The sequence below is a fragment of the Bombina bombina genome, chromosome 6 (assembly GCF_027579735.1).
Source record: "Bombina bombina isolate aBomBom1 chromosome 6, aBomBom1.pri, whole genome shotgun sequence".
Lineage (NCBI taxonomy): Eukaryota > Metazoa > Chordata > Amphibia > Anura > Bombinatoridae > Bombina > Bombina bombina.
In genome coordinates, this window is record NC_069504.1 from 995,030,622 (window position 1) to 995,054,972 (window position 24,351).

Sequence of the window (24,351 nt, forward strand, 5' to 3'; positions counted from 1 at the left end):
GAAAATGAGGCTCTGCCTACTATAGTGAAAGGCCCTTCCTGACTGGGAAGGTGTCTAAACTACTGCCTGGCGCCTAAATATGTTCCCAACACTAAAAGTTTTGAAAATCACTTCAAACCTCATAAAAAACTTAAATAAAGCAATTGATTTAGCCCACAAGAGTGTCAACCAGTATATAGCCCATAATAAGCCTTCATTCTGTTAAGAGTCTAAGAAAATGGCTTACCGATCCCAAGGAGGGAAAATGACAGTCTTCTAGCATTACACTGTCTTGTTAGAAAATGGACTAGTCATACCTTGAGCAGAAAAGTCTGCAACCTGTTCCCCCCAACTGAAGTTCTCTGGGCTCAACAGTCCTGCGTGGGAACAGCAATTGATTTTAGTTACTGCTGCTAAAATCATACTCCTCTTTTAAACAGAACTCTTCATCCTTTTCTGTTTTAGAGTAAATAATACAAACCGGCACTATTTTAAAATAACAAACTCTTGATAGAAGAATAAAAAACTACAACTAAACACCACATACTCTTCACCATCTCCGTGGAGATGCTACTTGTTCAGAGCGGCAAAGAGAATGACTGGGGGGCGGAGCCCAAGGAGGAGGTATATGGACAGCTTTTGCTGTGCTCTTTGCCATTTCCTGTTGGGGAAGAGAATATTCCCACAAGTAATGGATGAGTAGTGGACTGGACACACCAATGTTGGAGAAATAAACCCTAAGCTAGATACAATGTAACTATTAGTTATATTGTAGCTAGCTTAGGGTTTATTTTATAGGTAAGTATTTAGTTTTAAATAGGAATATTTATTTAGATTTATTGTAATTATATTTAAGTTAGTGGGTGTTAGGTTTAGGGTTAGACTTAGGTTTAGGGGTTAATAACTTTTATATAGTGACGGCAACGTTGGTGGCAGCAGATTAGGGGTTAATAATATAATGTAGGTGTCAGCGACATTGGGGAAGGCAGATTAGGGGTTAATAAATAGTATGTAGGTGTCGGCGATGTTGGGGGCAGCAGATTAGGGGTTAATTACATATAATGTAGGTGGCGGTGGTGTCCAGAGCGGTAGATTAGGGGTTAATAATATAATGCGAGTGTCGGTGATGTCAGGGGCGGCAGATTAGGGGTTAATAAGTGTAAGATTAGGGGTGTTTAGATTCAGGGTTCATGTTAGGGTGTTAGGTGTAGACAAAGCTTTTATTTCCCCATAGGAATCAATGGGGCTGCGTTAAGGAGTTTTACGCTGCTTTTTTTTAGGTGTTAGACTTTTTTTCAGCCGGCTCTCCCCGTTGATTCCTATGGGGAAATCGTGCACGAGCACGTTACACCAGCTCACCGCTGACTTAAGCAGCGCTGGTATTGGAGTGCGGTAATGAGCAAAATTTTGCTCAACGCTCACTTCTTGTCTTTTAACGACGGGTTTCTGAAAACTCGTAATACCAGTGCTGTACGTAAGTGAGCGGTGAGGGAAAACTGCTTGTTAGCACCGCACAGCCTCTAAAGCAAAACTCGTAATCTAGGTGATAGTTTTTTTTATTTTGGGGTGTTTTTTTAAGTGGGGTTTTAGAATGGGCATATCTATTTATTTTTTATTTTTGTCAGTTTGTTTTTTTCTATTTTATTTTTTAGGTAGGGTTATTATTATTTATTTTTTTTATTAAGGTAAGGTTAGGTTTTTTTATTTTTAATGGTACTGTTAATTTTATTTTCAGGTAAGGTTAGTTTTTGTTTCGAGGGTAACTTAGAGGGTGTTAGTTTAGGATGTTAGCTGGGCTATGCAGTAGGTTAAGGGTTAATAGTGTAGTGGGGACTCTGTGGGGGGCTTTTGGTGGGTTAGGGGTTATCAGATTAGGGGGTTAATGGCGATGGCGATTCAGTTTAGTGTGAGATTATGGGTGGTAGTTTATTTTTACTTTTCTCCATTTAAGTCTTCTTTCTTCTGCTCTTTGCATGCGTCGGGTTAGCGCACAAGCAAAAAATAATTATTTTCAACTTGTTATACATGAGCTACCAGATGTGCAAAGAGCAGAAGTTGAGCAGAGTGAGCGTGCAAGCGGGAGCAGTAAATACAGCTCCCCTCGTAATCTAACACTAAATCTTTCCAAGACTGAAAAACACACTGAGATGTTCTCTTTCAATAATTCAGTTTATTTAATCCTAGTTACACTTATCTTTATTTATCTAAGACCTCTAGACAGATCCTTTCCTTTCTCTAGTCAATCCTTATTGACAAATGCAAGTTGGTAAGTGAACACAGAGGATCTTCACATCATTTTTCAAACTAGTTAAGATACACATGGGCTGTTTTTTATACTCTATCAAATCTAGATATAGTTACTGTGGGATGATACCATAAATGTTTCATATATTCTTGGCTAAAGAAAAATGAATGTTCAGTTTATGGCAAAACTCTTTAGTTTAACTTTTGAGAATTTCTGCAGTAGGAGAACTATCTATACATTTATTTCCATGAGATTCAATAATAAATTATTTGCTTTCATTTCTTTTGTTTGCTGTTTTTTTTTTTGGTTTTTTTTTTAATGTGTATCGTTATATGACCCTTTTAAATTGATTGCTGGCGATATTATACATTCTAATAATAATACTTCCATATAAATTAATTTCAAATGATCAGTGCCTTTGAACAATATATGACATTAATAATGTAAAGCCACTAACCTATATATCCACACATACCCTGAAATATATACATTGTACATTGTACAGGAGATGGTTGAGCCATGTTGTATCAGATGTATTGATAAATTATCAAGAGGGGCCAGATAAAATTCTCTAGAAGTCCATATGGTAGCCCTGGGTCTTAGACCAGTCAACCAGGCTTTATCCTTATGTCTTTATAGGGATATCAGAGCATGTCATTTTAACTCTAGCGACTCACAACGAAGGTTAAATGCATAGTTAAAGTACTACTAGGTAACCACAATTGTAGGTATATATATATATATATTTATTATCAGTTATTTGTTAAGCGCCAACAGATTCTGCAGCGCTATAAACATAGGTGGAATACAAAGTAGCAATTATTGGGATCAAATGGGTAGAGGGCCCTACCTAGAGTCACGCTGTTATAGTAAGCTCTTGTTAAGGTGAGCTGCAATCAGTTGGGCTCTTAGGCTTACATTCTAAGGAAGTTCATGGTGGATAGCAATAGAGGAGAGGAATTGATATAGGAAAGGTTAGTGTAGTTTGCATGCATCACTGAACAGAAGAGTCTTTAGGGATTGCTTAAAGCTTTCAAAACTAGGGGAGAGTCTTGTGGAGCGAGGCAGAGGGTTCCACAAGATGGGAGTCAATCTGGAGAAGTGCTGTAAATGCAAATGTGAGGAGGTAACAAGAGAGTAGGAGAATAGGAGATCATGAGTGGAGCAAAGGGGACAAGAGGGAGAGTATCTGGAGACAAGATCAGAGATATAGAGGGGAGCAGTGCAGTTGAGGGCTTTGTAAGTCAGATTCAGGATTTTGTGTTTAATCCTGAAGGCAAGAGGAAGCCAGTGAAGGGATTGGCAGAGAGGTGCAGCAGGTAAAGAACGATGTGTAAGTAAGATGAGCCTGGCAGAGGCCTTCATTATGGATTGTAAAGGAGCTAGACGCAGCTAGGGAGACCAGAGAGGACAGAGTTGCAATAGTCAAGGCAGGAAAGGGTGATAGAGTGGATTAAGATCTTAGTTGTGTCTTGTGTAATTTTAGAGATGTTTTTAAGGTGAAAGCGGCAGGATTTAACCAAGGCCTGAATGTGAGGAGTGAAAGAGACAAGTGTGACCCCAAGACATCGGGCATGCGGGGTAGGGGTAATGATGGAGTTGTCGACAGTTATAGAGAGATGGGGTGGAGATTTTAGAAGAAGGGGGGGGGGGAATAAGGAGCTCAGTTTTGGAGAGATTTAGCTTAAGGTGGTGAGAGGACATCCAGTAAGAGATGTGAGAAAGACAGTTAGTGACAAGGGTTAGCAAGGAAGGAGAAAGGTCTGGAGCAGAGATGTAGATTTGAGTGTCGTCGGCATACAAATTATATTGAAACCCGTGAGACTTTATTAGGGAACCTAATGATGAAACCTAGATTGAGAAGAGAAGAGGACCGAGGACAGAGCCTTGTGGTACCCCAACAGAAAGTGGTAACGGGGCAGAAGAAGCCCCAGAGAAGGCTACACTAAATGTACGGTTAGACAGGTAGAAAGAGAACCACTAGAGGGCTGTGTCACAAATGCAGAAGGATTGGAGAGTTTGGAGCAAAAGAGGGTGGTGAACAGTATCAAAGGCTGCAGACAGATCAAGGAGGATAAGCAGAGAGAAATGGCCTTTGGATTTTGCTATGAATAGATTGTTGTTAACCTGATTTCTGTCTCTGTGGAGTGATAGGGGCGAAATCCAGATTGCAGTGGGTCAAGGAAAGAGTGTAATGTAAGGAAATGGGATAGGCGTGCATGTTCTAGCTTTTCAAGAAGCTTTGAGACAAGAGTGAGTAGGGAAATAGGGCGGTAGTTGGATGTAGAAGGTTGGATCGAGAGAAGGATTTCTTTCATGTAAGTGGCAAGAGTCCATGAGCTAGTGACGTATGGGATATACATTCCTAGCAGACGGGGGCAAAGTTTCCCAAACCTCAAAATGCTTATAAATACACCTCCACCTCAGGCTCTCTGTAATCGGTTGCAGAGATTAATCTCTGCCTCCCTTTGCAGATCAACATTATACTCCTCTACCATTACCTCTGCTGATATGTTTCAGTACTGGTTTCGCTGTCTACTACATGTGGATAGGTGTCTTCTGGTAAGTATATATCCTTTTTTAAGACACTCTCAGCTATGTTTGGCACTTTATCTTATAAAGTTTTAAATGTGTATTGTATATATTTGCCATGAGTCAGGTCTGTGTATTTCCCTTTGCAGTCTAAGCAGTTTCAGTTTGGGAATTATGCTTATGGGAGTTTTAGGCTAACCTAGGGTTCCAGTTAATTATAACTTGAAGTCTGTTTTTTTCAAAAATTTGGCGGGCTTAGGCTCGCGAGGACGCAGAATGGAAATTTTTATTGCAACATTTTTGGCGCAAAGATTTTTTGCGCAGTCGCATCTGCCATTACGCGAGTCACCTCATTTCTTGCAAATTTCTTGTCGCAAGGTTTTTTGGCGCAAAGTCGCATCTTTTATGACGCGAGTCGCATCAATTATCTTTGGCGCTAAAAGTCTTTTGCTCTGCATTTGCGCCGTTTTTGGCACCTTAAATTTGTTATATAAGTCTCTCCCTCTTCTTGCTGTCTGCTCTCTTGATTTTACTTTTGTATAAAATTTTTATCATAAGCATTTTTTCCCATTCCTGAAACTGCTATTTGAGGAAATTGGATATTTTGTTTAAATGTTATTTTTTCTTTTTTGTTACATTTTGCAAGATGTCTCAGACTGATCCTGCCTCTGATGTTAATATAGGAACTAAGCTGTCTAAACACAATTCTACCAAAGCTAAGTGTGTATGTTGTAAATTAGCTGATCTTACATCTTCAGCTCAAATATGTGGTACTTGTTATGAAAAACTATTACATGCTGATGTTTCTATAAGTACAAATAAATCTACTGTTAACCTTCACAGTCTAATGTAAATGATATTCCTGTAGATATTAAAGATTATATTGCTGCAGCCATAGAGAAGGCTATGACTGCTATTCCGCCTTCAAATAAATGTATAAAGGTCTCTCCTTACTTCTCATAAATGTGATGAAGCCTGTATTTATCATAAGCATACTGAAGTATCTTCTGCTGATAAGGATTTCTCTGGCTCAGAGGATCCTACTTCAGAGTCTGAAATTGATAAATCAACCATTCTTTTTAAGATTGAATATATTCGTTCTTTATTAAAGAAAGTATTGTTTACTTTGGGTATTGAGGAATCTAGTCCTCTTGATAACAAGAATAGCAAACGTTTGAATTCTGTTTTTAAAACTTCTGAGGTTGCTCCTAAAGTTTTTCCTATTCCAGATGCTATCTCTCATATGGTTACTAAGGAATGGTCTAAACCTGGTGCTTCTTTTAATCCTTCTTCTAGGTTTAAACAGTTATATCCTTTACCTATGGCTAATTTAGAGTTTTGGGAAAAAGTCCCTAAGGTTGATGGGGCTATTTCTACTTTGGCCAAACATAATACTATTACTATGGAAAATAGTACTTCTTTTAAGGATCCTTTAGATAGGAAGATTGAATCTTATCTTAGAAAATCCTATTTACATACTGGCTATATTCTTAGACCTGCCATTTATATGGCTGATGTTGCTGCTGCTTCAATTTTTTGGTTGGACAGTTTATCTAAACAGTTAATAGATCCTGAATTGTCTAGCATTGTTCTTTTACTTCAACATGCTTATCATTTTATTTGTGATGCTATATTTGATGTCATTAAGATTGATATTAAATCTATGTCTTTAGCTATTCTTACTATTAGAGCTTTATGGCTTAAATCTTGGAATGCTGATATGGTGTCTAAATCTAGATTACTATCTTTATCATTTCAGGATAATAATTGATTTGGTTTTCAATTGGATTCTATTATCTCCACTATCACCGGGGGAAAGGGAGTTTTTCTGCCCCAAGATAAGAAATCTAAGGGTAAATTTAAAGCTCCCAATTATTTTCGTTACTTTCGTCAGAATAGATAACAAAAAACCTCTCCTTCCCCTAAGGCCTCTGGCTCTAATTGGAGACCATCTCCAAATTGGAATAAATCCAAGCCTTTCAAAAAACCTAATCCAGCCCCTAAGACTGCATGAAGGTGCAACCCCCAATCCAGTTCAACTGGTGGGAGGCAGATTGAAATTATTTCAACACATTTGGACAGTCTCTGTTCAAAACCAGTGGATTCAGAATATTGTTTCTCAGCGGTATTGAATAGGTTTCAGAATAAGACCTCCCATTGGAAGATTATTTCTTTCTCATGTTCCAGCAAACCATGTGAAGGCTCAGGCTTTTCGCAAATGCGTTGCAGACCTGGAGCTTTCAGGGGTGATTGTTCCAGTTCCTCTACAGGAATGGGGTTTGGGTTTTATTCAAATCTATGTATTGTCCCAAAGAAAGAAGGTTTGTTCAGACCAATTATGGATCTGAAATTTTTAAATCGTTTTGTAAAAGTCACAACTTTCAAGATGGTGACTATAAGGACTATTCTGCCTTTTGTTCAGCAAGGTCATTTCATGTCCACAATAGACTTACAGGATGCATATCTTCATATTCCGATTCATCCAGACCACTATAGTTTTCTGAGATTCTCTTTCTAGACAAGCATTACCAATTTGTCGCTCTTCAATTTGGCCTAGCGACAGCTCCGAGAGTCTTTTCAAAAGTTCTCGGTGCCCTTCTATCTGTAATCAGAGAGCAGGGTATTGCGATGTTTCCTTATTTGGACGATATTTTGGTACTAGCTCAATCTTTTCGTTTAGCAGAATCTCACATGAAACAACTAGTGTGGTTTCTTCAAAGACATGGTTGGAGGATCAATTTACAAAAGAGTTTCTTGATTCCTCAGACAAGGGTCACCTTTTTAGGTTTCCAGATAGATTCAGTGTCCAAGACTCTTTCTCTGACAAAAGACAAATGAAGTTAGTTTTAGCTTGTCTAAACCTTCAGTCTCTATCATTCCCTTCAGTGGTTATGTGCATGGAAGTTTTAGGTCTCATGACTGCAGCATCGACGCGATCCCCTTTGCTCGTTTTCACATGAGGCCTTTACAGCTTTGCATGTTGCACTAATGGTGCAGGGATTATACTCAGAAATCACAACTTATATGCTTAAATCCCAGCACTCAGCTCTCTATGACTTGGTGGTTGGACCATCAACTTATTATTCAAGGGGCCTCATTTGTTCGTCCTATCTGAACTTTGATCACAACAGATGCAAGTCTTACAGGTTGGGGAGCTGTCTGGGAGTTTCTGAGAGCACAAGGGGTTTGAAAACCTCAAGAGGAGAGGTTATCAATCAATATTTTAGAACTCTGTGCTATTTTCAGAGCTCTTCAGGCTTGGCCTCTATTGAAGAGAGAACTTTACATTTGTTTTCAAACAGACAATATCACAACAGTGCCATATGTCAATCATCAAGGAGAGACTCGCAGTCCTTCAGCAATGAAAGAAGTATCTCAGATACTTTCTTGGGCAGAATCCAACTCTTGTCAAATATCTGCAATTCATATCCCAGGTATAGACAATTGGGAAGTGGATTATCACAGCCGTCAGACATTCGTATCAAATATGTTGTTAAATCTATTTCTCCTCCTTGAAGTCTCAATTTGTTTTGTTTTTTTGGGGGGGTTTTTAATAGTGAGGTAAATTTGGCATACAGAATGATAAAGCATTACACATTTGTTTTCAGGGAACACGTAATAGAGAACATATCATATAGTTTACATATTGTGAATCCATGTAAAATTAACAGAATCAATTATCAATATGACAAAGTTATTAGTATAACTAATGTTCTATAGGGATGAAATATGGTTATGCCAATATAGAGCTAAGGCTTCCCTCTCTTATACAAGGCCCTGTCCGGACCTTAACCCATAGGAAAGATTCACTTTAACAAAAAGCTAACTATAGTAGAAGAGACCACTTAAGGGACTCTTTAAGGTAAAGTGTGGCATACAAACAAAGCATTAAGGCATTGCACAATAGCTCTCAGAGAAAACAGAATCAATTATCAACTTGGCTTAAAGTTATTAGTTGAAGTAATGCTGAATAGAGATAAAATACGATCATGCCAATATAAATCTAAGCCTTCCCTCTCATATAAGGGGCCACTTTTGGACCCATGAACATGGAGTAGAACTAATTTAACAGAAGGCTAACTATAATAGATGAGACCACTTGTGGATCTCAACAGATTTACCCCATATTTTTGGGTTCTCAATTTGAAATGACAGGTGATTTTAAAGAGAACACTAGTAATTAGAGTACCAACTCCTGCTATTCAGTTAAAAGTTAGTCAGAATATAGATCTAAAAGACAAAATAATTAAAGCTCTGGAGGTCCCATCATATAGTTTGAATGGGAGGAAGAGATAAACAGGAAATAAATTAGCTAAAGGAGGTGACTTGGTGAGCTGGCTCCTAGGGTATATTGAGGACCATTAGGACATTTATGATTTTAAAGGTGTACACACTAACTTTGAAGGAAAATAATCAATGAAACAGTGTAAGTAAATAGAGCATTAGAGCACAAGATGGGCTACACTGGTAATTGGGGTACAGATTAGATATTTGCAAGACAGACCAAAAACTGGACTAGGTTTTAAAACTTTAAATTGAGGTGTTTGCATGTAAGCGAACCAGAACATCTATGTCATAGAGTAAGCTAGTTTAAAGAAGATTATACTATAGGCATGTATGTATAATGCTGGATACAACGTTGTATAACGCTGCTCTCATCTCCCCAAGGGGAAAGTATTGGCGCAGGACCTGCCTGCGTTAGAAGCGTGGCCAAGAAAAGAGAGAATCACATCATAATACAGGTCACTTCCTTAACAAACAAAGTGTACATATTACATTTTTGGCAATTGCTAAGTGTTTTATGTAACTAGAAAACTGATTAAACCCACCATAGGAGTCCACAATTGTCTAATATACATATTTTATATAAGCTAGTCAGTTACTCAGATCTAAGGCTAATATAAATGACCCTATAAGTAGTAGGATTAACAACCTCATGTTCGTGCCCAACAGTCCGTGTGTAGAAAGCAAGGTGTCTCAGATGAAATAGTGAACGTCCAAATATACATCTCGCTCTTAATGGCAAGTTAATGGCATATTCTATGAAAATAGATCTCCATCTGTCCCCCACAGCGACAAGCAAGCCGTGAGGTAGATAGTAAAAATAGCAGTCCCTGTCCTCCACTCTGCTCACAGAGGGCCACAGACCTCCAGGATTACATTTAAGGTATGGTGGGGCTGTGCGGTGGCATGAATCACAAGGGACCCACAGACCTCCAGGGTCCCATTCGAGGAATGCTATGGCCGTGCGGTGGCGGGTATGTAGCTCCTGCAAAGTTGGTGGGGATTGTCCTGGGTCCCCGGGAGTTACAGGCGATCTCTGGACAACAGTAAGTGGGTATGTGATGAGTGTTGAACGATTGTTATAAACATACTCCTGTGCTTAAGATAACAGCGCTTGCAAGATGCATTAGTGTTCCCTCTGCCCTGCTGCTCAGCATTTGAAAGGTAAGTACCTATAAGAGCATAGGCCTGGGATAGACATGTAGGATTTTTGAGAGCAGTTGCTGTTCCATTTGCCAGTTTACTCTCCTGCTGCTTCGCCGCTTCTTTGGTCTCATGTACTGGATCCTTAACAGACCCATCATGTGCAGGGTGCCGACGCCAGGGCCCCAGGACGCCGCCACTTCTACTCTCCTGCGGGATGCTCTTAGTACGGATGGGCTGTGGAACCCAGTAGGAGTCACTTATATCAGGTGCGGGGTATAGCTTGCTTTCCAATGCAGGAGCAAGTTACGCATCTCCATGAAGAAGTTTGATGGGATCTCCATTTAAATATTTTGGAGCAATATAATAAAGCTGTGCTGTGAACTTCATTTAAATTTTTACCTAAAGTTGTGAATTCTAACAACATTAATAGGGAAATTGTTGTTCCTTCCTTGTGTCCTAATCCTAAGAATACTCTTGAAAGGTCTCTACATTCTTTGGATGTGGTAAGAGCTTTGAAATATTATGTTGAGGCTACTAAAGATTTCAGAATGACTTCTAGTCTATTTGTTATTTTTTTCTGGTTCTAAGAAAGGTCAGAAAGCCTCTGCCATTTCTTTAGCACCTTGATTTTTTTAAACTTTTGATTCACAAAGTTTATTTGGAGGCGGGGCAGTCTCCACCTCAGATAATTACAGCTCATTGTACTAGATCAGTTGCCACTTCTTGGGCTTTTAAGAATGAAGCTTCAGTTGATCAAATTTGCAAAGCAGCAGCTTGGTCTTCTTTGCATACTTTTACTATATTTTACTATTTTAATGTGTTTAATGTGCCTTTGGTAAAAAAGTTCTTCGGGCAGTTGTCTCAGTTTGATTCTAATGCCTTTTGATTTGAGTATTTGGAAATTTTTTAAAGAAAACTTAATTTTTTTTTGGATTTCAATTCTCAACGGATTTAGCTGTTGTTATTTTATCCCTCCCTCTCTATTGACTCGTGGTTTTCCACATCTTGGGTATTATATCCCATACGTCACTAACTCATGGACTCTTGCCACTTACATGAAAGAAAACATAAGTTATGTAAGAACTTACCTGATAAATTAATTCCTTTCATAGTGGGACCATGAGACCCACCCTATTTTTTGTGGTAATGATTTTTTGTACAGGGAGTGCAGAATTATTAGGCAAATGAGTATTTTGACCACATCAACCTCTTTATGCATGTTGTCTTACTCCAAGCTGTATAGGCTCGAAAGCCTACTACCAATTAAGCATATTAGGTGATGTGCATCTCTGTAATGAGAAGGGGTGTGGTCTAATGACATCAACACCCTATATCAGGTGTGCATAATTATTAGGCAACTTCCTTTCCTTTGGCAAAATGGGTCAAAAGAAGGACTTCACAGGCTCAGAAAAGTCAAAAATAGTGAGATATCTTGCAGAGGGATGCAGCACTCTTAAAATTGCAAAGCTTCCGAAGCGTGATCATCGAACAATCAAGCGTTTCATTCAAAATAGTCAACAGGGTCGCAAGAAGCGTGTGGAAAAACCAAGGCGCAAAATAACTGCCCATGAACTGAGAATAGTCAAGCGTGCAGCTGCCAAGATGCCATTAGCCACCAGTTTGGCCATATTTCAGAGCTGCAACATCACTGGAGTGCCCAAAAGCACAAGGTGTGCAATACTCAGAGACATGGCCAAGGTAAGAAAGGCTGAAAGACGAGCACCACTGAACAAGACACACAAGCTGAAACGTCAAGACTGGGCCAAGAAATATCTCAAGACTGATTTTTCTAAGGTTTTATGGACTGATGAAATGAGAGTGAGTCTTGATGGGACAGATGGATGGGCCCGTGGCTGGATTGGTAAAGGGCAGAGAGCTCCAGTCCGACTCAGACACCAGCAAGGTGGAGGTGGAGTACTGGTTTTGGCTGGTATCATCAAAGATGAGCTTGTGGGGCCTTTTCGGGTTGAGGATGGAGTCAAGCTCAACTCCCAGTCCTACTGCCAGTTTCTGGAAGACACCTTCTTCAAGCAGTGGTACAGGAAGAAGTCTGCATCCTTCAAGAAAAACATGATTTTCATGCAGGACAATGCTCCATCACACGCGTCCAAGTACTCCACAGCGTGGCTGGCAAGAAAGGGTATAAAAGAAGAAAATCTAACGACATGGCCTCCTTGTTCACCTGATCTGAACCCCATTGAGAACCTGTGGTCCATCATCAAATGTGAGATTTACAAGGAGGGAAAACAGTACACCTCTCTAAACTGTGTCTGGGAGGCTGTGGTTGCTGCTGCACGCAATGTTGATGAACAGATCAAAACACTGCCAGAATCCATGGATGGCAGGCTTTTGAGTGTCCTTGCAAAGAAAGGTGGCTATATTGGTCACTGATTTGTTTTTGTTTTGTTTTTGAATGTCAGAAATGTATATTTGTGAATGTTGAGATGTTATATTGGTTTCACTGGTAAAAATAACTAATTGAAATGGGTATATATTTGTTTTTTGTTAAGTTGCCTAATAATTATGCACAGTAATAGTCACCTGCACACACAGATATCCCCCTAAAATAGCTATAACTAAAAACAAACTAAAAACTACTTCCAAAACTATTCAGCTTTGATATTAATTAGTTTTTTGGGTTCATTGAGAACATGGTTGTTGTTCAATAATAAAATTAATCCTCAAAAATACAACTTGCCTAATAATTCTGCACTCCCTGTATAAAGCCCTTTATTTTTTCCAGTTCCTCTTTTTGTATGCTTTTTACTCCTTCTTTTACATCTCACTTTTTGGCTACACGTTAAACTAAGGTATGAGTGAGGTGGGAGGTGTATTTATAGGCATTTTGAGGTATCATGAGATTTTGTGTGCAAACCTCCTTCCATCAGCAAGGGCATTGAAGATGAAACGTGGCTGGGTCTTTCAGCATGACAATGATCCCAAACACACTGCCTGGGCAATGAAGGAGTGGCTTCGTAAGAAGCATTTCAAGGTCCTGGAGTGACCTAGCCAGTGTCCGGATCTCAACCCCATAGAAAAACTTTGGAGGGAGTTGAAAGTCCGTGTTGCCCAGCAACAGCCCCAAAACATCACTGCTCTAGAGGAGATCTGCATGCAGGAATGGGCCAACATACCAGCAACAGTGTGTGACAACCTTGTGAAGACTTACAGAAAACATTTGACCTCTGTCATTGCCAACAAAGGATATATAACAAAGTATTGAAATAAACTTTTGATATTGACCAAATACTTATTTTCCAGCATAATTTGCAAATATTTTTCTTCCAAATCAGACAATGTGATTGTCTGGATTTGTTTCCACATTTTGTCTCTCATAGTTGAGGTATATCTTTGATGAAAATTACAGGCCTCTCATCTTCTTAAGTGGGAGAACTTGCACAATTGGTGGCTGACTAAATACTTTTTTGCCCCACTGTATATATATACACACACATTTATATATATATATATATATATATATATATATATATATATATATATATATATATATATATATATATATATATATATATATATTACTGAACTAGAATGTAGACCTATTGTTTTATTTAAATTATGGGTGTCTGTGTATCTATGTAACAAAAGTCTACATTCAAAGGAAGGATGTGATTATTGACACAGGTAGTTGGAAGTTATAAAACTAACAACAAAGATACAAGGTCTTTACATATGCAAAGTACTCTACTCTTTCTAAGAAAGTCAGCTTGTCCCAAGTAAAGAAAGATCTCAGGATATAAGTAGGACAGGTTAGAGGCATAGAGGGCAGTTGGAATTGAAGGTTGGTAGGTATACACACACACACTGACACTCTACACACACATGCATTCACATACACAAGCACACACATGCAACACACAGTAATTCTAGATAGGAAGAAAGGCATTTGGTAAGTGCACACACAGATACACACACCTGGTAAGAACAGATAGATAGGCTATATTATGTGTTTAAGAGTATGAGTAAAAAACCCTTTAATGTAATCATCTCTGTAACCTCTTTGTAATTTGGGCAGATTCTAATTAAAGCTCTCTCTCTCTCTGCTAAAGAACTGAGTGTCTGGAAAATCATTTAGCCTGGAATTACTATGAGTAGTATAGTGGCTATATTTCTGTAGAACTACACATACAATATTTACTTGGGATTGGTGGTAAAAAGTGAATAAGTGTACAAGTGTGTAGTGAGGTGACACTAGGGTTTATTACAATGATTACACTGCGCAGAGGATATTATCCAGAACATATCCAAAGTGGATTTAGTAAATGTAATCTGGTGGATTAAAAGCATAATTGTGCAATAACAATCAACAGTAGTAGTTGCACAGGGTGATTGGGTCAGCAGCCATGTCCACTTGGGACCAGTTCTGCTCTGTTGCTCAAGAGTAGGGTTTAAACACATTGAATTGCAGGGTCGCTTGTGTTAAAATTACATGCTGTAACAAATTAGAGCATGTAATATTTCCACTATAATGGCCCTTTAACTTAATAAAAGTTAAATAGAAATATGACAGAAGCCCCTTCATCTGAAATAAAAAATAGTGTCCCTTATCTGATTTATTGTATATCCCCATTTCTGTAAGTGATCTGGTTTCTCTCAGTACAGGAAGATATGTGATATCCTAATAAATGTGTGACATGTTGATCGTCTTGTTAGAAATAATCTGTTTTGTGTTCAACCCTTTTATCAAGTGACCCACAAGTATATGTAGATAAACAATACTAAATACTGAGGTCGTTTACACTTCATAGGTTGTAAAAGTGCTACAAAGTATTATTAAAATTGTGACCAAAATACTGAACACAAACAGCCATCAAACCTTAATAAATTGGGCACATCTTTGTTTAAAAAAGAAACGAGTTATAAGAGTTAGCCACAATATTATGTGTTTTTATATGATAATTAGGTAACCAAACCATGCACAGGTCAGAATATGCATTTAAAATCAGTTATACCTTGGATTTCTACAATCAAAAATGCTTAAAATATATAAATAATAATTCACAGAAAAATAAAAACTTCTGTATGCTTCCATTTTATGATAGTTCAAAATTACATGCATAACAATGTTTGACCTTCTAATTATTTATTGCTATTTTTATTGGATATAATTACAGGTATAGAGGCATATTTATCAATGAGCGAGCGGACATGGGGGCCTATGTATCAAAGGTCTTGCGGACCTGATCCGACAGTGCGGACCAGGTCCGCAAGAGCTCGCTGAATGCAGAGAGCAATACGCTCTCTGTATTCAGCATTGCACCAGCAGCTCACAAGAGATGCTGGTGCAATGCCGCCCCCTGCAGACTCGCGGCCAATGGGCCATCAGCAGGGAGGTGTCAATCAACCCGATCGTACTCGATCGTGTTGAATTGTGGTTATTCCTGTCTGCCTGCTCATAGCAGACAGACAGGGTTATGGAACAGCGGTCTTTAGACCGCTGCTTCATAACTGCTGTCTCTGGCGAGTCTGAAGACTCGCCAGAAACACGGGCCCACAAGCTCCATACGGAGCTTGATAAATGGGCCACATGATATGAAGTAGCGTATCATGTCCGCTGCACATCGATAAATGCTGACAGCATACGCTGTCGGCATTTATCATTGCACCAGCAGTTCTTGTGAACTGCTGGTGCAATGTCACCCCCAGATTTACGGCCAAACGGCCACTAGCAGGGGATGTCAATCAACACGATCGTATTCAATCCGGTTGATTTCTGTCCGCCGCCTCAGAGCAGGCAGACAAGTTATGGAGCAGCGGCCTTTAGACCACTGCTTCATAACTTTTTATTCCGGCGAGCCCGAAGGCTAGCCGGAAACAAGGGGCATCGAGCTCCATATGGCGCTTGATAAATATGCCCCATAGAATCTTAAGATAATACTAAAAAGCATAATTAAGTCTACGTATATGGGATTATGTGAAGTGCCTTTTTGTAATATATTTTATAATTCTTGAAAATCTATTCAAGGTTGGTAAAGTGGGTCAGCAAATAAGGGTAGAGATTTAAAAAAGTTTAATACACATTGCACAAAGCCATGCTTCATCGATAATTATAGTTAAAGGGATATGGAATCCCATATATTTTTTTGTTTTAGTCACCTAGCATAAAATTTTAAACAATTTTCTAATTTACTTCTATTATCAAATGTCTTTGTTCTTTTGGTATCGTTGTTGAAAAGCAGGTAGGTAAGTTCAGGAGAGTTCATGTGTGTCGGCAGTGCTATATGGTAGGAGTTTGACAAACTGTTATATATTTGCAAGCACTAGTTCGTGCCATGTAGATCTCCAGAAATGTGCACGCTATCTATTTAGATATCGCTTCAACAAAGAATACCATGACAATAAGGCATTTGAGAATATAAGAAAAACATTGGGTTTCATAACCATTTAGTGTTTTTAACTCACCATGGTTGTTTCAGCAATCGATCCAAAGCTGTTGATGAAAATGTTGCAACTTACGTTCACTGCTGGTCCTGAAAGAAAGGAAAAAACGATCAACCAATGGAGGTCAGTACTATGTGCTTATCACACAACAGTGCAAACAATTCCTAGGATGAAAATACATCCAATATAATGTGCACTATATTAAACCCCACCGCTAAAGACTGAGCTATATTATACAGTATTATGAAAAACTCACATAAGTATTACATTCTGTTTAATCATCCAGTTATTTTGGAGCGTTCCTACTGTAGCTCTCTATAACTATTTAAGGATCTCTAAATACAGTTACTCTGCATTAAAGGGACAGTCTACAGCAGAATTTTTATTGTTTAAAAAGATATATAATCCCTTTATTACCCATTCTCCAGTTTTACATAACCAACACGTTTAATACACGTTTTACCTCTGTGATTACCTTGTATCTAAGCCTCTGCAGACTGTCCCCTTATTTCAGTTATTTTAAGACTTGCAATTTATCCAATCAGTGCTGACTCCTAGGTAACTCCACGGCGTGAGCACAATGTTATCTATATGGCACACATGAATTAACACCCTCTAGTTGTGACAAACTGTCAAAATGCATTCAGGTAAGAGGCGGCCTTCAAGGGCTTAGAAATACGAGCCTACCTAGGTTTAGTTTTCAACTAAGAATACCAAGAGAACAAAGCAAATTTGATGATTAAAGTAAATTGGAAAGTTGTTTAAAATGACATGCCCTATCTTAATCGTGAAAGTTTATTTTTGACTAAACTGTCCCTTTAAATGATTACTCCAGCTATAGTATGTATATTCTAATGAATGTAGATGTTTTTCAATTAGAAATGATCTATGTGCTTTATTAGTGGTACCCAGCAAATAATGTATTTCACTCCATAACAACAAATAAATGTTTATAAAATTCAGAATTCTCGTATGGTCTTTTTAAAGTGGGTGACATTTACAATGAAAATGGATCTTTTGCCTCCAATTAGTTAGAACTGTAACCCTTGCTAGTGGTCATCCTCATTACAGATAAACCTATTTAAATCCATTTTTAATACTTCAAACATACATACTCTTGTCCCAGTAACATCAAAGATTAATTTTATAATCCTGATTCTAACTTTCATCATCGCTTTTTGTATCCTAGCATTTTCCAAACAAAACTGTCCCTGTATTTTTTTTTTTTTTAGTAACTTTGCTTTTCCGCCTATACTAAAAATAAATCATACATATGAAAGATCATGATTTACACCTGTCAATTGTAAACTGTTTGTCTAAAATGTTAACTAACATGGTGTAAGTTGAAACTAGTATTTCAATATTTTTGTACTTGAGGACAGCTACATGGACTTTACTAGTGGAAAGGGACATTTATCTGCAAGTATGACAAGAAAACATTAATTTACGCTGATCAGGAACTTTTTTTGCCCATTGATGCTATTTGGATGTTCTATGATGCCCTAACAGCACTGGGCTTTAACACTGTATGGCATGGAACGTCCTAACATTTGAAGCATTATGCTCCCTTCCATGTTGAAAAGATCCAACTGGGGGACGTTCCAAGCATTGTAGGCTGTCACCCCAGATCCAATCATCAGCATTGGAGACATGTGATCACAGGGGCAGTAACGTCAGAACTTTGTACCGATCTTTTCCATTTGCCCCCATCCTGAAGTGGATAATAATACAAAAACTGAAACACTTTTTGAAATATCTTCATTTACATAAAACAAAGAAAAACAGTTGACTACAATATTGTTTCAAGTTCCTTGCTAATTGTCCTCTTCTTCATGTTAATTATAAATGGAGGTGGGGTGAAAAAAACCCAGTAATATCCATATAATACTTATTATAATGTGAGGTTTTGAGTGTGTTTGCTTGTAAGGAGAGAGTGAGGTCTCTCAAATTATGGTGCCATGGTCATATTATCCTTCATTTTAACTAGGAGTCTCTTTTTTGTTGTCTATGATGTGTGGACCTATTTTTCAGCTTAGAATGAGACATAGAGGCCAAATTATCAAATGGCGGGCAAACATGATTCGCTGTAGCGAATCATGTCCACCCGACATTGCACAACATTTGACTGAAATGCTTGTGCAATGCCGCACCCTGCACATTCGAGGCCAATTGGCCGCTAGCGGAGGTCGTCAATCATTCCGATTGTATCTGATCGGGATTATTGCAGTCCATCACCTCAAATGCGGTGCACAAGTTAAGGAGCAGCAGTCTTAAGACTGCTGCTTCTTAACTTCTGTTTCCCACGAGCTGGTAAATTTGAGCGGAATAAGCAGCATCTGCTGCTTGGTAAATATACCCCATTGTCTATTATCACTCTTCTTAAATGAGTTAAGAAATTAAGATTGTTTTATTAATTTCATGATATCCAGATGTTCAAGTGATTCCTTAACAGAAAGTTAAGTTGTGATTGAGGTATAAGAGTTTGTCTACATTTAGGATGATAATCCTGCCTATCAGGTTAGAAAACTGACAATTTCACATCAAATACATGATAATCAGATGAGCCCTAATTTGAGAAAAGAGATTTGTCTCTTTCCAGTAATAGCTCACATCTATCTATAGGTTGCTTGCTTAACCCCTTCACGACCGAGGACGTGCCAGGCACAACCGAGGATGTCCCAGGCACGTCCTACAAAAAAATACCCTTCGTGACCAAGGACGTGCCTGGTTTGAAGCTCTGGAAGCGATCATGATCGCTTCCAGGGTATTGCAGTGATGCTTCGATATTGAGGCATCACTGCAATACCCTTTTTAAGCACACCTATGCAGAGAGGGCCACTTTGTGGCCCTCTCTGCATCGGCCGGCGATGGTGCCAATTTTTGGTGGGTGGGAGGCGGGTGGGCGGCCCATCGTTGGAGGGACTTCCTGTCATTTTGCGGCCTTCTAATTACCAAAAAAAAAGCTAAAGCCATATATGTCTGCTATTTCTGAATAAAGGGGATCCCAGAGAAGCATTTACAACCGTTTGTGCCATAATTGCACATGCTGTTTGTAAATAATTTCAGTGAGAAACCTAAAGTTTGTGAAAAAGTGAACTTTTTTTTTATTTGATCGCATTTGGCGGTGAAATGCTGGCATGAAATATACCAAAATGGGCCTAGATCAATTCTTTGGGTTGTCTACTAAAAAAATATATTTACATCTCAAGGGATATTCAGGGATTCCTGACAGATATCAGTGTTCCAATGTAACTATCGCTAATTTTGAGAAAAAAAAATGGTTTGGAAATAGCAAAGTGCTATTTGTATTTCTTTCATGTAATTAACAAGAGTCCATGAGCTAGTGACGTATGGGATATACATTCCTACCAGGAGGGGCAAAGTTTCCCAAACCTTAAAATGCCTATAAATACACCCCTCACCACACCCACAAATCAGTTTTTACAAACTTTGCCTCCAAGGGAGGTGGTGAAGTAAGTTTGTGCTAGATTCTACGTTGATATGCGCTCCGCAGCAAGTTGGAGCCCGGTTTTCCTCTCAGCGTGCAGTGAATGTCAGAGGGATGTGAAGAGAGTATTGCCTATTGAATGCAGTGATCTCCTTCTACGGGGTCTATTTCATAAGGTTCTCTGTTATCGGTCGTAGAGATTCATCTCTTACCTCCCTTTTCAGATCGACGATATACTCTTATATTTACCATTTCCTCTACTGATTCTCGTTTCAGTACTGGTTTGGCTTTCTACAAACATGTAGATGAGTGTCCTGGGGTAAGTAAGTCTTATTTTCTGTGACACTCTAAGCTATGGTTGGGCACTTTATTTATAAAGTTCTAAATATATGTATTCAAACATTTATTTGCCTTGACTCAGAATGTTCAACTTTCCTTATTTCCAGACAGTCAGTTTCATATTTGGGATTATGCATTGAATTATCATATTTTTTCTTACCTCAAAAATTTGACTTTTTTCCCTGTGGGCTGTTAGGCTCGCGGGGGCTGAAAATGCTTCATTTTATTGCGTCATTCTTGGCGCAGACTTTTTTGGCGCAAAAATTCTTTTCCGTTTCCGGCGTCATACGTGTCGCCGGAAGTTGCGTCATTTTTTGACGTTATTTTGCGCCAAAAATGTCGGCGTTCCGGATGTGGCGTCATTTTTGGCGCCAAAAGCATTTAGGCGCCAAATAATGTGGGCGTCTTATTTGGCGCTAAAAAATATGGGCGTCGCTTTTGTCTCCACATTATTTCAGTCTCATTTTTCATTTGCTTCTGGTTGCTAGAAGCTTGATGTTTGGCATTTTTTCCCATTCCTGAAACTGTCTTATAAGGAATTTGATCTATTTTGCTTTATATGTTGTTTTTTCTCTTACATATTGCAAGATGTCTCACGTTGCATCTGAGCCAGAAGATACTACAGGAAAACCACTGCCTGCTGGATCTAAAAAAGCTAAGTGTATCTGCTGTAAACTTTTGGTAGCTATTCCTCCAGCTGTTGTTTGTAATAATTGTCATGACAAACTTGTTAAAGCAGATAATATTTCCTTTAGTGATGTACCATTGCCTGTTGCAGTTCCCTCAACATCTAAGGTGCAGAATGTTCCTGATAACATAAGAGATTTTGTTTCTGAATCCATAAAGAAGGCTTTGTCTGTTATTTCTCCTTCTAGTAAACGTAAAAAGTCTTTTAAATCTTCTCTCTCTACAGATGAATTTTTAAATGAACACCATCATTCTGATTCTTTGGACTCTTCTGGTTCAGAGGATTCTATCTCAGAGATTGATGCTGATAAATCTTCATATTTATTTAAGATGGAATTTATTCGCTCTTTACTTAAAGAAGTACTAATTGCTTTAGAAATAGAGGATTCTAGTCCTCTTGATACTAATTCTATACGTTTGGATAAGGTTTTTAAAGCTCCTGCGGTTATTCCAGAAGTCTTTCCTGTTCCTAATGCTATTTCTGCTGTAATTTCCAAGGAATGGGATAAATTGGGTAATTCATTTACTCCTTCTAAACGTTTTAAGCAATTATATCCTGTTCCGCCTGACAGGTTAGAATTTTGGGACAAAATCCCTAAAGTTGATGGGGCTATTTCTACCCTTGCTAAACGTACTACCATTCCTACGTCAGATGGTACCTCGTTTAAGGATCCTTTAGATAGAAAAATTGAATCTTTTCTAAGAAAAGCTTATCTATGTTCAGGTAATCTTCTTAGACCTGCTATATCATTGGCTGATGTTGCTGCAGCTTCAACTTTTTGGTTGGAAACTCTAGCGCAACAAGTAACAAATCGTGATTCTCATGATATTATTATTCTTCTCCAGCATGCTAATAATTTCATCTGTGATGCCATTTTTGATATTATTAGAGTTGATGTTAGGTTTATGTCTCTGGCTATCTTAGCCAGAAGAGCTTTATGGCTTAAGACCTGGAATGCTGATATGGCTTCTAAATCAACTCTACTTTCCATTTCTTTCCAGGGAAACAAATTATTTGGTTCTCAGTTGGATTCTATTATTTCAACTGTTACTGATGGGAAAGGAACTTTTTTACCACAGGATAAAAAGTCTAAAGGTTAAAACAGGGCTAACAATCGTTTTCGTTCCTTTCGTTTCAACAAAGAACAAAAGCCTGATCCTTCGTCCTCAGGAGCAGTTTCAGTTTGGAAACCATCTCCAGTCTGGAATAAATCCAAGCCTGCTAGAAAGGCAAAGCCTGCTTCTAAGTTCACATGAAGGTACGGCCCTCATTCCAGTTCAGCTGGTAGGGGGCAGGTTACGTTTTTTCAAAGAAATTTGGATCAATTCTGTTCACAATCTTTGGATTCAGAACATTGTTTCAGAAGGGTACAGAATTGGTTTCAAGATGAGACCTCCTGCAAAGAGATTTTTTCTTTCCCATGTCCCAGTAAATCCAGTGAAAGCTCAAGCATTTCTGAATTGTGTTTCAGATCTAGAGTTGGCTGGAGTAATTATGCCAGTTCCAGTTCCGGAAAACAGGGGATGGGGTTTTATTCAAATCTCTTCATTGTACCAAAGAAGGAGAATTCCTTCAGACCAGTTCTGGATCTAAAATTATTGAATCGTTATGTAAGGATACCAACGTTCAAGATGGTAACTGTAAGGACTATATTGCCTTTTGTTCAGCAAGGGAATTATATGTCCACAATAGATTTACAGGATGCATATCTGCATATTCCGATTCATCCAGATCATTATCAGTTCCTGAGATTCTCTTTTCTAGACAAGCATTACCAATTTGTGGCTCTACCGTTTGGCCTTGCTACAGCTCCAAGAATTTTCACAAAGATTCTCGGTGCCCTTCTGTCTGTAATCAGAGAACAGGGTATTGTGGTATTTCCTTATTTGGACGATATCTTGGTACTTGCTCAGTCTTTACATTTAGCAGAGTCTCATACGAATCGACTTGTGTTGTTCCTTCAAGATCATGGTTGGAGGATCAATTTACCAAAAAGTTCTTTGATTCCTCAAACAAGGGTAACCTTTCTGGGTTTTCAGATAGATTCAGTGTCCATGACTCTGTCTTTAACAGACAAGAGACGTCTAAAATTGATTACAGCTTGTCGAAACCTTCAGTCTCAATCATTCCCTTCGGTAGCCTTATGCATGGAAATTCTAGGTCTTATGACTGCTGCATCGGACGCGATCCCCTTTGCTCGTTTTCACATGCGACCTCTTCAGCTCTGTATGCTGAACCAATGGTGCAGGGATTACACGAAGATATATCAATTAATATCTTTAAAACCGATTGTTCGACACTCTCTAACGTGGTGGACAGATCACCTTCGTTTAATTCAGGGGGCTTCTTTTTGTTCTTCCGACCTGGACTGTAATTTCAACAGATGCAAGTCTCACAGGTTGGGGAGCTGTGTGGGGATCTCTGACGGCACAAGGAGTTTGGGAATCTCAGGAGGTGAGATTACCGATCAATATCTTGGAACTCCGTGCAGTTTTCAGAGCTCTTCAGTTTTGGCCTCTTCTGAAGAGAGAATCGTTCATTTGTTTTCAGACAGACAATGTCACAACTGTGGCATACATCAATCATCAAGGAGGGACTCACAGTCCTCTGGCTATGAAAGAAGTATCTCGAATTTTGGTTTGGGCGGAATCCAGCTCCTGTCTAATCTCTGCGGTTCATATCCCAGGTGTAGACAATTGGGAAGCGGATTATCTCAGTCGCCAAACGTTGCATCCGGGCGAATGGTCTCTTCACCCAGAGGTATTTCTTCAGATTGTTCAAATGTGGGGGCTCCCAGAGATAGATCTGATGGCCTCTCATCTAAACAAGAAACTTCCCAGGTATCTGTCCAGATCCCGGGATCCTCAGGCGGAGGCAGTGGATGCATTATCACTTCCTTGGAAGTATCATCCTGCCTATATCTTTCCGCCTCTAGTTCTTCTTCCAAGAGTAATCTCCAAGATTCTGAGGGAATGCTCGTTTGTTCTGCTAATAGCTCCGGCATGGCCTCACAGGTTTTGGTATGCGGATCTTGTCCGGATGGCATCTTGCCAACCATGGACTCTTCCGTTAAGACCAGACCTTCTGTCACAAGGTCCTTTTTTCCATCCGGATCTGAAATCCTTAAATTTAAAGGTATGGAGATTGAACGCTTGATTCTTGGTCAAAGAGGTTTCTCTGACTCCGTGATTTATACTATGTTACAGGCTCGTAAATCTGTATCTCGAGAGATATATTATAGAGTCTGGAAGACTTATATTTCTTGGTGTCTTTCTCATCATTTTTCTTGGC

General features: G+C 38.9%; 1 protein-coding gene across 1 annotated transcript in view; it reads right to left on the minus strand.

Moving 5' to 3' along the window:
- The window catches only part of GLRA1 (glycine receptor alpha 1), a gene marked incomplete at its 5' end in the record, with an annotated part of 351,072 nt that overhangs the window by 296,337 nt on the left and 30,384 nt on the right, over nt 1-24,351 (minus strand). Inside the window, one exon of the mRNA XM_053718691.1 lies at nt 16,607-16,674. Coding sequence (XP_053574666.1) covers nt 16,607-16,674 — 68 coding nt within the window. The remainder of the gene's footprint in view (nt 1-16,606; nt 16,675-24,351) is intronic.